Source organism: Argentina silus, assembly GCF_951799395.1.
Source record: "Argentina silus genome assembly, chromosome: 9".
Lineage (NCBI taxonomy): Eukaryota > Metazoa > Chordata > Actinopteri > Argentiniformes > Argentinidae > Argentina > Argentina silus.
Genome location: NC_139663.1, coordinates 7,616,245 through 7,629,682, shown reverse-complemented (window position 1 = coordinate 7,629,682; position 13,438 = coordinate 7,616,245). Strand labels below are relative to the sequence as shown.

Here is a 13,438-nt window from a genome sequence, read left to right as displayed (position 1 = left end):
GCAATGGGCTACTACTCTTACCATGCTACTGGTTAATGACTACTGTTGTTTGAATAGCAGAATTCATTACAGGATGTCATGAGATTCAGATCAAGCATCTACTGCTCCAACATTTAGTTTGTGTGTTTGACTGTAAATTAAAGGTGCAATATGTAGCTATTTCCCCTTGAAAATGTAATAAAATAACCATGCTGAATCATTACTTATGATGCATTGGCAGTCTCTGACAGTGTGTGTACCTGCCAAGACCTTACCCTTCTGCCTGAATTTGCTTTTCCAAAATGTTCAGGACATTTCTGGGTGTCTACCACTTGCTTTGGGCGTATAACCTGTGACTTGCGTGTGTGGGTCATTGGCTACCTACTGTACTGCCAGGGAGCCTCAAGCATTTCTCAGTAGCTGTAAGTTTGTAAAATGTATTCAGATATTTTTTCCTAGTAAATGTCCTGTTTGACATTACAGCCTTGTCTGAGTTTTGTTTGGGGAATAAGGGGATTTGTTTGAAACTTCAGGTTTAGCGAGTGTCTCCACTGACTGGCTCATTTCTGTGTTCATGTTTGCGCAAATATTTCCCAACTAAATAACGACTGCATTTCAATCACACAGGTCCTTTGCTAGTTTCAAGGTCATGTAAAAATGATTGACAGATTAATTGTTTCAGTTAGAAGTAGTTTGCATCGAGCAAGGGGAGGGAGAGAGGAGGAGACATATGGTGCCTTTAAGCTATACTTTTTAATTTTTTAAAACATGGACTTCCTCTATAACAAATACATATTCATGATTGACAGACATTTTAATGTAGAGTAGGTGGACATGGCTTTTTAGTGTATCTTCCCCTTCATCGCATGCATGGGTACCCCAGCCTGACTGCATTTGCCATAATTGTGTCTGTGCCATAGGAGGCCTGATGATTATATCCATTATCACAATAGGATTGTTCTGGTGAGTTTCACAAATTGACAGAACATGTGGTGGACTTTACTGTGTCTTTGACATTCAGATAATGCAAAAGCCAGATGAAAAAAGGCCCTTGACTAAGGAAACAAAAGGAATAAAAATCTGCAAGCACAAAGACCATGCCTATCTCTGTGGCACCATTTATATGAGGTGGGGGGCATGCCCTTTGTGCTGTCAAAGCTTCTCTGTGCAATACAGTGTTTAACAAAGACATTCATTGTCATATTACTATAATTACTAAGGACATTCTTTGGAATGTACTGAAGCCTTTCTGACAGTCATAACATGACATATGGTGGTTGGGGGGCAGAACACTTTCTACCTAGAAATGTCCGTACCCTGTTTCTTTGACTGAGCGCTGAAACAGACGTCACACTACAGAGTGCTTCCATTTTGCATCAACAATACTGTGGGCTACACCACACTCTCTTCTCAAAGCTATCACATAGGGTAGACATCCGAGTGTGAGGGACATAAGAGTCGTAATAATACTGTGTATCTACAGCATAGCAATTGAGCAGATGCCGTGTTACCAAAATTATAATTCTCGAACACTGGCTAGACAACGTCCATTGTCAGCCAATGGCAACTAAAAGCTTCTCTGTTTTCATCTGATTCAGCTGTACAGCAGGCAGCCATTAGCTGTATGTGTGTAGTTCTCAATGTTTTACACTGTCTGGCCACCACAAACCCAAGATGTATTGGAAGAAGAATGATTCAGGGTGTTTGTAAAGATCCATCTTGTGTAACAGAACAGAAGGAGCCAGCTAAATGAGACTGGAACCATAAAATAGCTTGAAGAAACATATGCCCATTATAAGCAAGGCAAATTAAACTATCTGTTATTAAACACAAGGTGTAAAATTCCTTCCTCTCGCATCGCTCTGTTGGTTAACTAATTATCATGCCACATTAATTTTCTAAACCCTGAAGCATTTGTTGAGTTTACCCAAGGTACAGTGAGTACGTGTTTAGTCCTGTAAAAAGTGGGTTTATTACAAAACAGATCTAAGAGAGAGCAATTCAGCATGAGCCGAGACGATGCAGAGCCAGGGGCTGCTGGGATTGCTTCATTTATATTCCACAGATTGCATCAGAAATTCAGAGACTGTTAATTGGAGACAATGTGGATAGAAACAGATACGTGTGACATGTGACCACAACAATGGCATCCAAGATAAATTCCTTATTAGCACATGTTAATAATGACCGTAACAGGATACCATGCTGTTCCACAGAATTCCCTACCTTTAATCATAATGTTAAGAATAGCCCTTGTGAGTCCCCAAAATAGGCTTAACTTGAGTTGGGTTAGATATGACTGAATGGTCCTTGGATGGCATGTTTGAATCAAGATGCATTGTTGTTGCAAATGCTCTCTTGCATCCATCTGAGGACATGTTTACAAAGCTTTCATTTATGAGCGATTCCCAGCCCAGCAAGCACGACCCAAGTGTGACGTTGATGAGGGACCTTGTAAGAAACAAGCTGGAGAGCCCCATTTCACTACAAACCTGTATTCATTTAGTTCTGCAGATTTATACAGCCTGCTATCTCGCCAAGAAAATCCAGCATGACATGAGAGTTAATTTTGCCCTTCTGAAAAGAGGGTTAATCTTTCTTTCTTTTCCACAGCAACCTCAATCTTACTGTGGGCAGCATGCCTCCTATGATCCTGGGGCCGCAGCAGTAAATTAAATTAAATAAACCCATTAGTTACAGCACTGCTACCTTTTCACCTCTGCCAAGATGCGCTTTCATGGTAAGTTGGCCCTTTGAAAAAACGAAAGGACACAGTATAGGATTGTGATGGCAAAGTGACCTTGAATCAACAGACATGGAGGCCTGTCCTCCTTGTTCATCACAGAGATCAATTAAAATAGCCTGTTTGCAACACAGCACAACCCCAATATGTTCTGCAGGTGTCTGAAGGTAAATGTATGCTTATTTAAAAATCAATTCATACTTAAGATTCTCTCTCCTCTTGTCTTGCAGACGTGAAACAAACTGGAGGTCGATTGGGGTGGAAGGCATCATCCCAAGCATACTTAAAATGAATGGGATGAATAACCAAGTGTAGCTCACATATCTCAAGAAAAGCCTCAGACAAAAAGAGAGAGAGCTTAATCCAGCAACAGCCTGGGTATGGGTTGGCATGTTCTCTCTTCTATTTTTCACTGTGAACTACATCTACTGAATATACTGTAACTGCAGTTTGACATCTACAGTGTTGTGTCTTATTTCATAATACAAACTTCGCAGCAAAATCACATGTTCACCAATCCAAGGAAAAATTAAGACCATGGGGAAACATGTTTGTATGTGTTTGTCTACAGTGTGTTATGTCTACAGTAATTAAATACTACCACAGATAATAGGGCTCATTCAGTCTATCTGTGTGCATACCACTCTTTGAAGTATAGTTAAAATCCAAGGAAACGTTATTTCTCTTGTAAGCATACAAACATTTCTCAAGTAATATAATTTCTAATGAGTGCGTGCGTGCGTGCGTGCGTGCGTGCGCATGTGCGGTGGGGCATGCTGTGGGAAATAAAGAGAAAGTATCACCCACATTACCTAAGAGTTGGCTTCACATGGTTGGGAGGACTTAATGGCCCTATTAGAGAGGCAAAGCATGTCAACTCTCCCCTAAATCTCTAATGCCAATAATCCAAATTATCCAGGAAAAACAATCACCTTCTGATACACCAATTAGTAATTAGCATAATCCCTAAAAGCGTCCTTTCGGCTTAGTCCAAGTCTCAAAGGAGTTTGGCACGTGCCGCATCCTCTGTATAAAAAAACGTATATACTAAGTTTCCTCACCGCCATACTGACAGTGGGGAAAGCATTCATATGGTCGAGGCTGATTACTAAAGCATGCTTGAAACTGGCAGTTGAGACTTCTGAACCCAAATACATTGCATAAGAGTGATCTAAAAATAGAATTCCCGATGAAGATTTCCTCCTCAAAATTCCCAATCACCACACAGCCATACCATCTCTGAGTAAGAACTGTGTTGTGCGCAGTTTACACATCTAATACTCAGCTCCTACATTGTTTCACACTGTGCTAAAATTATTCTAGCGGAATACCCCATGGTGATTTCAGGGAAAGAAAGAGCATGAATAAATAAACAACATAACGCGATGAGAAACTTCAAAGGCAATGGGACAATCACAGCAAACAAGCTCCTGGAAGCCAATGAATCTGTTTGTCTTTGTTTGTGACAGTGACTCAGGGGTGTAAACAGAGAAATTAGCTCACACCTCCGGAGTCTCAGTACATCGCACTGCCATAATTGAATTAAGCCTGTCAGATTGTTGTTGAGCAGTGGAAGGTGTCATATGTCGCAAGCTGCTTTTGGCTGACAGGACCAACACATAGCAGAACTTTGCCTCCTGATTTGACACTTCGATGAATCCTTGAAAAATAAGACAATTGTTTCATATGGCAAAAGCACCATCCCATCCAGCCTCCAATCTTAATGTAATTCCTTCACCATGGCGATATGGCCAAGCTGATGTATTTCCTGCTGTATGAATAGGCGATGTATGTACTGTAGCATGTCATGGATGTGCAGGTGGAATGATAATAGTGGTGGAGCCTGGAGCATGCAAGGAGAAGTTATGATTTTCATCCTCCCACATCCCTCAGCATAACACACTCCAGAAGTACATGTCAGGTCATGGGCACATATTTGAGACATGCTCCCAGCAGCCCTTGTGTCTTGGCTTCATGGCCATTCCTGTCAGGCTTCTGCTTTGACTGAAACAATGCATCAGCCCGCTGTTTGGTGTGTGTTATGAGACTGCATCCTTCACAACCGATAAGGGGCATGCACAGCGCAAGTGCGATGAGAGGCGAAAGGAAAATTGGAATCTTGACAAGTATGATTGACATGCTTATTTGTCCCAAGGAAGTCTTATTCGCAGAGATTTAAAGATGGCTGTAAACCAGTATTCTGCCGAATGGAATCATTGTTTCTTCTGACTAGAAGCACATCATGGCAATTCTGTGGCGAGTAAATAATCCCTAGGAGATAGGAATCCTTTTAAGATTAAAATGACTTCAGCTTATACTTTATTTTTGGTCCAAAATAAATCATTTAACAGCCGGTACTGTGGCTGTCATTTTCAGGCAATCCTTCCATGCCATGGAACAGAAATATGGGTCTAAGACTTCCCCGCTTCCCCAATGACAATGGAGAAGAACTGAATTCTATTTTGATAGACACACACCTAAAGTGGGTCTAAGCCTTTATGGCAAACCATGCCACTGCCAGTTCTTTGTGCTGGCAAATTAAATCGGCAAATTAAATTCTAACCTTAAGTAAAGTCAACTTTTGGAATCAGAACTTGATTGTAGCTTTTTGCAAGGCAGTAGGAGGAAATGAATATCGGGTAGAGAGAGAGAGAGAGAGAGAGAGAGAGAGAGAGAGAGAGAGCGAGAGAGAGAGAATGGCATTGATGTGAATAGTGAACAGGAGTAGAATGAAATTGGCTTCACTAGCCCACAGCCAGAGAGATTTCTCTCCCTAAGCCACAGAGGATGCAGCAGTATTTCTTATTTCATAATTCTTCTGTCACAATAGAAATAGACTTAAGCCTTATTTGGATTGGACTCGTGTTACAGGGGAATGCTGGTTATGTAGTTATTACCCTACAACATCCGTTTTTTCAGAGGATGATTCGCATTGGATTAGTTTTACCCAACAAACTGTCATTCATGTTTTTTTTTTCATCCAGAATTGACTGTTAACGGCAGCAGGGCTGGCGCCAGAACACACACATTGGATTTTTGCAATGGGGCACACATTGTTGACAGATGATATGACAATATCCATAATTGTGGATAGGCTCTAAAACATGTATGTAACTGATCACCACAAGCTTTGGTGCCTTAGACAACGAAAAAAAACTTGATTTTTGAGGAAAGCATAACATTTGTCCTTCCATATTCCATTATAGAGGCATTTAATTGTGAGCAGACAGCCGTGGTACGGTAACATTTGTGCGTAATGACTGATGGAGAACAGTTTTTAGTTTTCTTATGTCATGATTTGGCCATTTCTAATGAACATATCTTAAGCTACATCAATAATTAGGTATGATATAAAAACTGAGGTCTGTCCATGGATGTGCCTATGGCTCCTCCTTTGAAACTCTGAGGCACACTATGTCCCTGTGTGTAAAATTCTACCTGACCTGTCGGTCTCTCCTCTGACTCCCTTCAGTGTTCAGCACAATGAGGTATAAGGCTATGGTTTACAATGGTTATTTGTCAAATTATGTTGTAGTGGCGTTAATTGGCTCGCCAGTATGTGCAGGCAAAATATCCAAGCAAGTCAAAGTAGGCTAAGCCTACAGTGGATATCTAACAACTTAACACTGACTTCCCTACTACTACCATCTATGTCACTTCCCCGGGGCGTCATTACTACTAAAGTACCCAGAGTGAGGTCCGGAGATGTCCATTTGTTGACGTTTAACATTGTAATCATTGAATTCGATCAACACCATGCAAAAAATAATGCACTGGTTGTGTTTAGTCAGGACTTAAGAATCATTAGAATACCACATTTTGTATTACTGAAATAATGAGTAATACTGAATATGACATGTTGACGGACCAAGCCACGGTCAAATGTGGAGATTGAGGGAATTACTGGGGATTAATGAAAACCCCAGCAGATACCTCTTGGAGACAAAATGATGTGATGTGTTCATGAGCGTCAGAGCTGCATGGATTTGTGCACTCACTGCAAAATTCAACCATAGTGCTTGTGACAATATGTCGAGGGGATATAAAGTTTTTGTTGGGGGGCACAGGGTTAAGATGTTTCAATTTAGGACAGGACAAATTAATGTCAGGTCTGAGAAAGTCGAAATTATGTGAACTGCAATATAATATAATAATTAAGTTAAGATATTTTAATACAGTTACAGAGATGCTCTGATAATGGTTACATTACCCTGCCTCCCCTTGCAAAATGAATCCCATGCAAATAGGGATCAACCTAAAGGCTGACCACGGAGTGATACAAGAAATAACTGAGCCCACATCCTCCCAACTAAAAACACAGATGATGTTGTTCATGACTACAGTACATGTCTTTTGATAAAGGCTGCGGAATTGGTTGAACTGGAAAAAAATAAAGTGCATAGCTAGGCTACAGAATAGAGAAATACACATACTGTAGCTACACACACAGATAAGTAAAGACTTGTAATAGTATTACATGCGCATAAGTAACAGTAACAAGCATTACAAGTATTAGAGTTACAAGCCATGAACATAGATTTATTTCAATATACATTAATCTTGGGGCCACATTTTACACACACATAGCTTATAAAAGTACATGCAGTTATTAATACACACATACAATAAAAAAATTAAATTATATTATATATTTTTATTTGTATTACTAATGAAGGAGCACTCATTTACTAGGCTATTGGATCATAACAGTATTGTAGCGAACAGCGGGGTAGAGTACCACTCAGGTGAACACGTTTCACGATACCAAGTCCCTGTGGACACACCTCTCCGATGGCCACTTCTAAAATCAGTGTAGCAAACGGCAAGGTTGAGACTGAGTGGGTATCAAACTCACGACATTCCGTTTACAAATCGGCCGCACTACCTACTGCCCCAAGAGCATTTACTCCACTGGCGGATGTTCCCGAGGTGGACAGGGATTACTTGGGCAGTAAACAGAAGGCACTGCTTATTCTACAATACATTAATTTACTGTCATTTAGACAGATTGCGAAAAAAAAAAAGCTCCCTCCTCTTAACTCACTGATTGTTGGATAATATTTGTGTCATCACACTTTATCAAGTTTGCATCGACAGCAGTCAAAGATGCTGGAAGAGGAAATAAATATGATTGCTGTTTTGGACGTTGGTGGAATCTCATGAGCTCTATGGTGCTTGGGAGCTTAATCAAGTGGAAAAGGGGGTGGGGGTGTTGAGACAGACCTGACTGCAGCAGTCCACTCTCTCTACAGGCACTGGGGCATACTGCTAATTAAAAAGTTTAATTCCATGACTGCCGCGTTGGCATCAGAGTACCCAGAGGTGCGTCCTTGCGAGCCTTGGCGCTGTCTTATCAGGGGTAGGCAGATTCTGCCGTGCTGAGGAGGAACAGAGATGAGGAGGCGCTGCAGCAGCACACAGGCCCAGCTTGAGGATGGAGGGATGGAGGGATGGCATCTAGCCTGCTCAGGCATCTGGCCCACCTCCCTCCATCCCATCTCCCGGCTGACTGGAGTCACAGGCCCCTAGTCGGGTGGCAAGAGTCAGGGGCTGAGCTGCCTGTGGAGCTGCATGCTGAGGAAGGGGGGTGAAGGGGTAAACAAGGGATAAACGCTGGATTTAGACTCTCTGCTGCCTTGCTCAGCAGTGGATCGGTGTCTCCGACACACACTTCCTGTCAGAGGGTCCTGTCTTACTCCTGAAGGGTGCGGATAAAGCTGGGGCTTGAGTACATGCAGTCCCACAGCAACAGAGTCAGGCATTGTGCTCTGACATTCCCAACACTACTAGAATTTATTATTACAAAAAAGAGAGGGCAATGTGAATTTTTTTGCAGCAGATTTTCACCATTCAGCACAAAACAAAGGACCATGAATGACAAAGTGGAGAAAAGAGCGAGAGCACTTCATTGTATGGCCTTGGCTGAGGTAGAACCACTGTGTGGGCCTCAGAGCTGCGTAGGTCCGATTGATCTGAATGCATTGCAACTCACACAAAGAGAAAAGTCCTTGGTGATGGCAAGACTGATTCTTAAGCATCTCTTTAAAGGCTTTATATGCAGCATCTAGAAATGGGGGAAAAAAGCCTTCACCTGAGGTGAAATAGCTTGAGGATGGAGAGCAAGAAAAACCATGCTGCTGTTGCCATAGCTGTAATAATGTTGATATTTTCACTTTATGAGCAGTATTGTAATGTGACATTACTGTTTGACACATTGTGCAACACAGGGCCATAGCCTTGCAAAGGTACAACACAGCTCACAAAGATTTACAATCACATATCCCCAGCTTTTATCACTTACGAGGTCAAAGCGTTGTTTTCACAACACAAGGATACAAGGGCCTGGAGACCTCAGAGGCATTTCAAAGCCATGCATTTCATTGACAGCTCACATAATATGATCTGTGCACAGTAAGACAAGCCAAATAATCTCTCGAAAAAAAATCAATTGTATTACAAGCAATAGAGTTGTTCATAAATACCAGTGCAATTAATCCTCTGTTGTTTTGCAGCACCTATTTAAACCATGATTGGCTTCCCAGCAGTGGCGTGATTCTTCCTATGATAGCAGAGCTATTATCATATGACACACAGAAAGAATTACCTACTCGATAAAACCTATAGCTTGTCTTCAAAAGCGGTAAGGAGTTTAACAAGGCATAAGGTCCTCCCCGACAAGCCTTTTAAACATTGTGTCAGGCGGTAAAATAAATGTCACCACGGTGCTGCATCATATTTCAAGAACAAGAAGATTAACATACTCCTTGAGATATATATGCCCAGCGGATGAGGCATAAAAAGCCATTTTTACTTGATATTTATACATGATGAATTCCATATGCATATCAGGCTTCTGTGACACACTAAACCGCAGCAAGTGCAGAACACCTTCAGCAACACTATACACCTCAGGCTGTGTATTCTTTACTGGCTTCTCCACTGACTACATCACTGGTTTTCTCCACAGACCTACAGATTCCACACCATCACAAAGTGTAAAATGTGCCACTACTGCACATCCAAATTGATTCAGTGCATTTGATGAGATTATTGGACTCAGCCTCCTAAAGCAACATTAAATGGTCATCATCATCAGCTGATCATGATTTCAGTCCTATAGGATAAGCCACAGATTAACCAGAGCACAGTGATGTGATGTATGATGATACATCCTAACAGATAACAACATTGGTATGTGCTGTCTGCATTGTCTAAAGTATCAGGGTTGTTGACGGGGCGCATAGCTCTCAATGTAACCCTTTTCCCGTCACACCATAATACTTTTTACATTTGGCCGACAGAACAGGCGGATTGGGTATATCCTTCCCATGGGTGAAAACCTAAGCTACCAGATTCTTTAATTCCTGCATGCATACGTCATCCCGAGGTTAACATTACACAGAGGACGAAAGCAGAAATACATTTTAGAGCGCTTAAGGGATTTGGTTGGCTCAGGGGCACTAAAACACACAAGCACACTTTGGTGTTATTTATGTAAGCCTGTCATCTTCTTGTCTAATGAGCCCCACACCGTAAGCGTAATGAAACGGCTCGCATTAACACTGGGTAAATGAACATCCGAGAGCTCCCATCCCTCTGCAGTGAGATGAAGGCAGATGCTCCCCTACCCATAGCCCTGAGCTACAGCCTTTGCTGTAAAGAGCCACAGCACTGCTCCGGGCGCAGGGACTGTGTGTGTTGGCTTCATTCTCACCAGCTCAGTGAGTTCATCTGAAATCCACCATTCCCTTAGTCAAACATCATCTCGCTGGGATGACACTTTATTGAGCTAGTGTCACACGGACCATGATTGAATCCTACAATGTATTCATTTTTGTCTCTCTCATAAACGTGTAAATCACACAGTAGGCAATAAGGAATAGTTCTGGAAAACAAAAGAAGCACCTCTGACTGATTAACCTGGATGGGAGTACTGTACAGTAAAATCTAGAAATATTCCTATGTGAAAAGACATGGGACAATAATTAGGATCTGAGTAGAAAAACACCTGGATTAGCCGATCATAATTCTAATCTCAAATCTTGACAAAAGGCTGGGAATAGACTTTATACTGGAGCTTATACTGAAGTAATCATATTGAATATCTTGTAACTAACTTGTTATGACTAGGTGTGTACAAGGACATTTCTGACACATTGAGGCAAGATTTTGCGATTAGTGTAGCACAGTATATAGTATAACATGGTATGACATCCCAAATCCAGACTACACCACCACACTACCAGACCTGTTGCATAGGGGCAGTTCTGAACACCCAAACGTATTATTAACACAATTGTGGAAGGTATTCTGCAATTAATGCACATATTGATGCAATGAAATTTGATTTACCTACAGGACAGTACAGGGAGATACACTTTATGACATATTTGAGAAATTGTACTGTATGTAATATTATAACTACGGTTATTATTCATGTTTTTTTGTATTAATTTTTATTTGAATTATTAACAAATAGAAAAAGCCAACCAATGGCTTGCTTTGGAAGTCGAGACCTCAGAACAGACAGGGTGAAGTGAAAGTGGATGCGCGCACCTGTACCAATCCAGTCCCCTCTCATAGTTCCTGTCGAAGAAATGTGGCTCATTTCCAACGGCTCTGACGTCGGGGTGGACCCTCAAAGCTTCAAGTAGAGCCCTGGTACCTCCTTTCTTTACCCCAATTATAATGGCTTGGGGCAGTTTTTTCTCCCCATAATCCGAGGTACAGTTCACCCTGAATTCGTTGTCCGTGGTGCTGAATTCCTGGTGCTCCCTCTCCAACGCGGTGGAGTGATACACCGCCGCGGCTTTAGTTGGAGCCGCTTGAGTCCTAACCCACTCCAATGTCCTTTGTTCGGTTTCCACATTATCTTTAACAGTGGAAATTGTTTGTTCGGCAGCAGTTGCCTCTATCAGTTCCTCGTCGAGATATCCCTGAGATGAAGTCGAATAAAGTTTCTCCCTTAATGTCACGAAAGTTGTCTCCTCCGTCACCAGCCTCCCTTGGTACACGTAGTTTTCTTGCAAGGGGAACTGTAACGAGTTGTAACAGCTCATCAAGCTATAGAACAAGTAGGTGACAGAGAGGGAGAGAGTGAACATGAATAAGATTTTCCGGGGCACTTTAGAGGTAAAAACCGAAGTGCTGGACCAAAATGCCATCTCTGATAGCAGTGATCCTCTCAAAGAAGTGGCCAGACATGTTTCCACCCCAAGTCTTGCATGGACACTCAACAACAATAATCTGTCATTATCAGCACTGCTCCAGTTGAAAATGCGTGTAGCTGGACCACTCCAACCTACCGCCAATTCGCATAGTTATAAGGATAGAGGGAAAAGAGATCGTTAAAATTCCGGAAGAATATCGCGTCCCTTTCTTGAGTATCGATTTCTTATTCCAACGCTGACAGTTTATGTCACAATTTATTGGACTGAACTTGCAGATTAGAAAGGCTGCGGTCTGGCGTCCTTCCAAATGAGCACCCTGGTTTGAAATGGGCAGAGTGTGATGGACGAAGTCTTGGCATTTTACGGAAAAAGAAAAAAGGGAACGGCAAAGTGTTTGAAGTAGTGTGCAAAGCACGTCTTCGTCAACCGCTGAGCTGTGAGTCCGGTCCACTCCTCGATACACTGACAAGCACTACAGTAGATTCAAAACTGTCAATTACAAATCCGTTGGATCTTTCGAACAAGGAGGGTATTAACTGCCACACAGTCGTCCTCTCACTATGCCTACTAACTTTGTGCAGTAGAAAGTGAATAACCTTTGCATACATATTCATTGCCTCCTCTCAGTGGCTAGAAATGTTGCTTGTTGTCCTTATGCCTTTTGTTGATTGGTAGATACGATGTGCGTATCAGTTGTGTGAGCTCATCCGAACCGAACCACTATACAGTAGTACAAACAGCACAAGCTGAATGTGTACACCCACTTTTCGCAATCCTTGCCAGAGTAGGCAATAAGAAAGCCTGTGAAACGTCAAATATGACTGTGATAGTATATGGAGGTGGAATGACTACTCCTCCCCCTTCATGTGCCTTGGCTGGCACTGACGGGCAAATATTGGTAAATGAATTTCAGGGTAGTTAACATTCAAATGCGCAGCTTGTTACACTTGTTTCACTTTAAAGAAACTCTGTCCTTGTACTACCAATGAGTCAATTTATTTACAATTTATTTACAATTTATTTATAGTATAGTGTTCCTATATTACCTATATTATTATTATTATTATTATTGTTGTCATTATTATTATTATTATTATTATCATTATTGAATCTCTACATGTAGCTCATGCCTGCGCCCTACTGGTGTTCTCTGGAATATTACAATGTCACACATTCTCCTACAGAAAACCTCTCCAAGACCAGCTGTAATAATGGGAGATTGCACCAGAGGGTAGGATGTATAACTAAAGCTGATCAATACTATCTTCAGTTGAAACGATATTAAAAGAGAATTTGCTCTTTACTCATATCGAAGTGGACATTGCTTTTCATACATCTACCTCTTATACATACACCTGACAGGGTTGGAGTGCATTTCAAAATAGGAAGATGCAGGCAGGAGATGCAGGCAGGAGATGCAGGCAGGAGATGCAGGCAGGAGATGCAGGCAGGAGATGCAGGCAGAGTTTATATGCAACAGTCACGCTGCTGTAAACAGTATTGCTTCCTCACAGTCTGAGCTCACGCAAGACTCGAACCAACATCT

General features: G+C 41.7%; 1 protein-coding gene across 1 annotated transcript in view; it reads right to left on the bottom strand.

Moving 5' to 3' along the window:
- The window catches only part of hs3st4 (heparan sulfate (glucosamine) 3-O-sulfotransferase 4), a gene marked incomplete at its 3' end in the record, with an annotated part of 65,015 nt that extends 53,067 nt beyond the window's left edge, over positions 1 to 11,948 (bottom strand). Inside the window, exon 1 of the mRNA XM_083676473.1 lies at positions 11,279 to 11,948. Within this exon, the coding sequence (XP_083532599.1) occupies positions 11,279 to 11,886 (608 nt within the window). The 5' untranslated portion in view covers positions 11,887 to 11,948. The remainder of the gene's footprint in view (positions 1 to 11,278) is intronic.
- Positions 11,949 to 13,438: the final 1,490 nt, after the last annotated feature.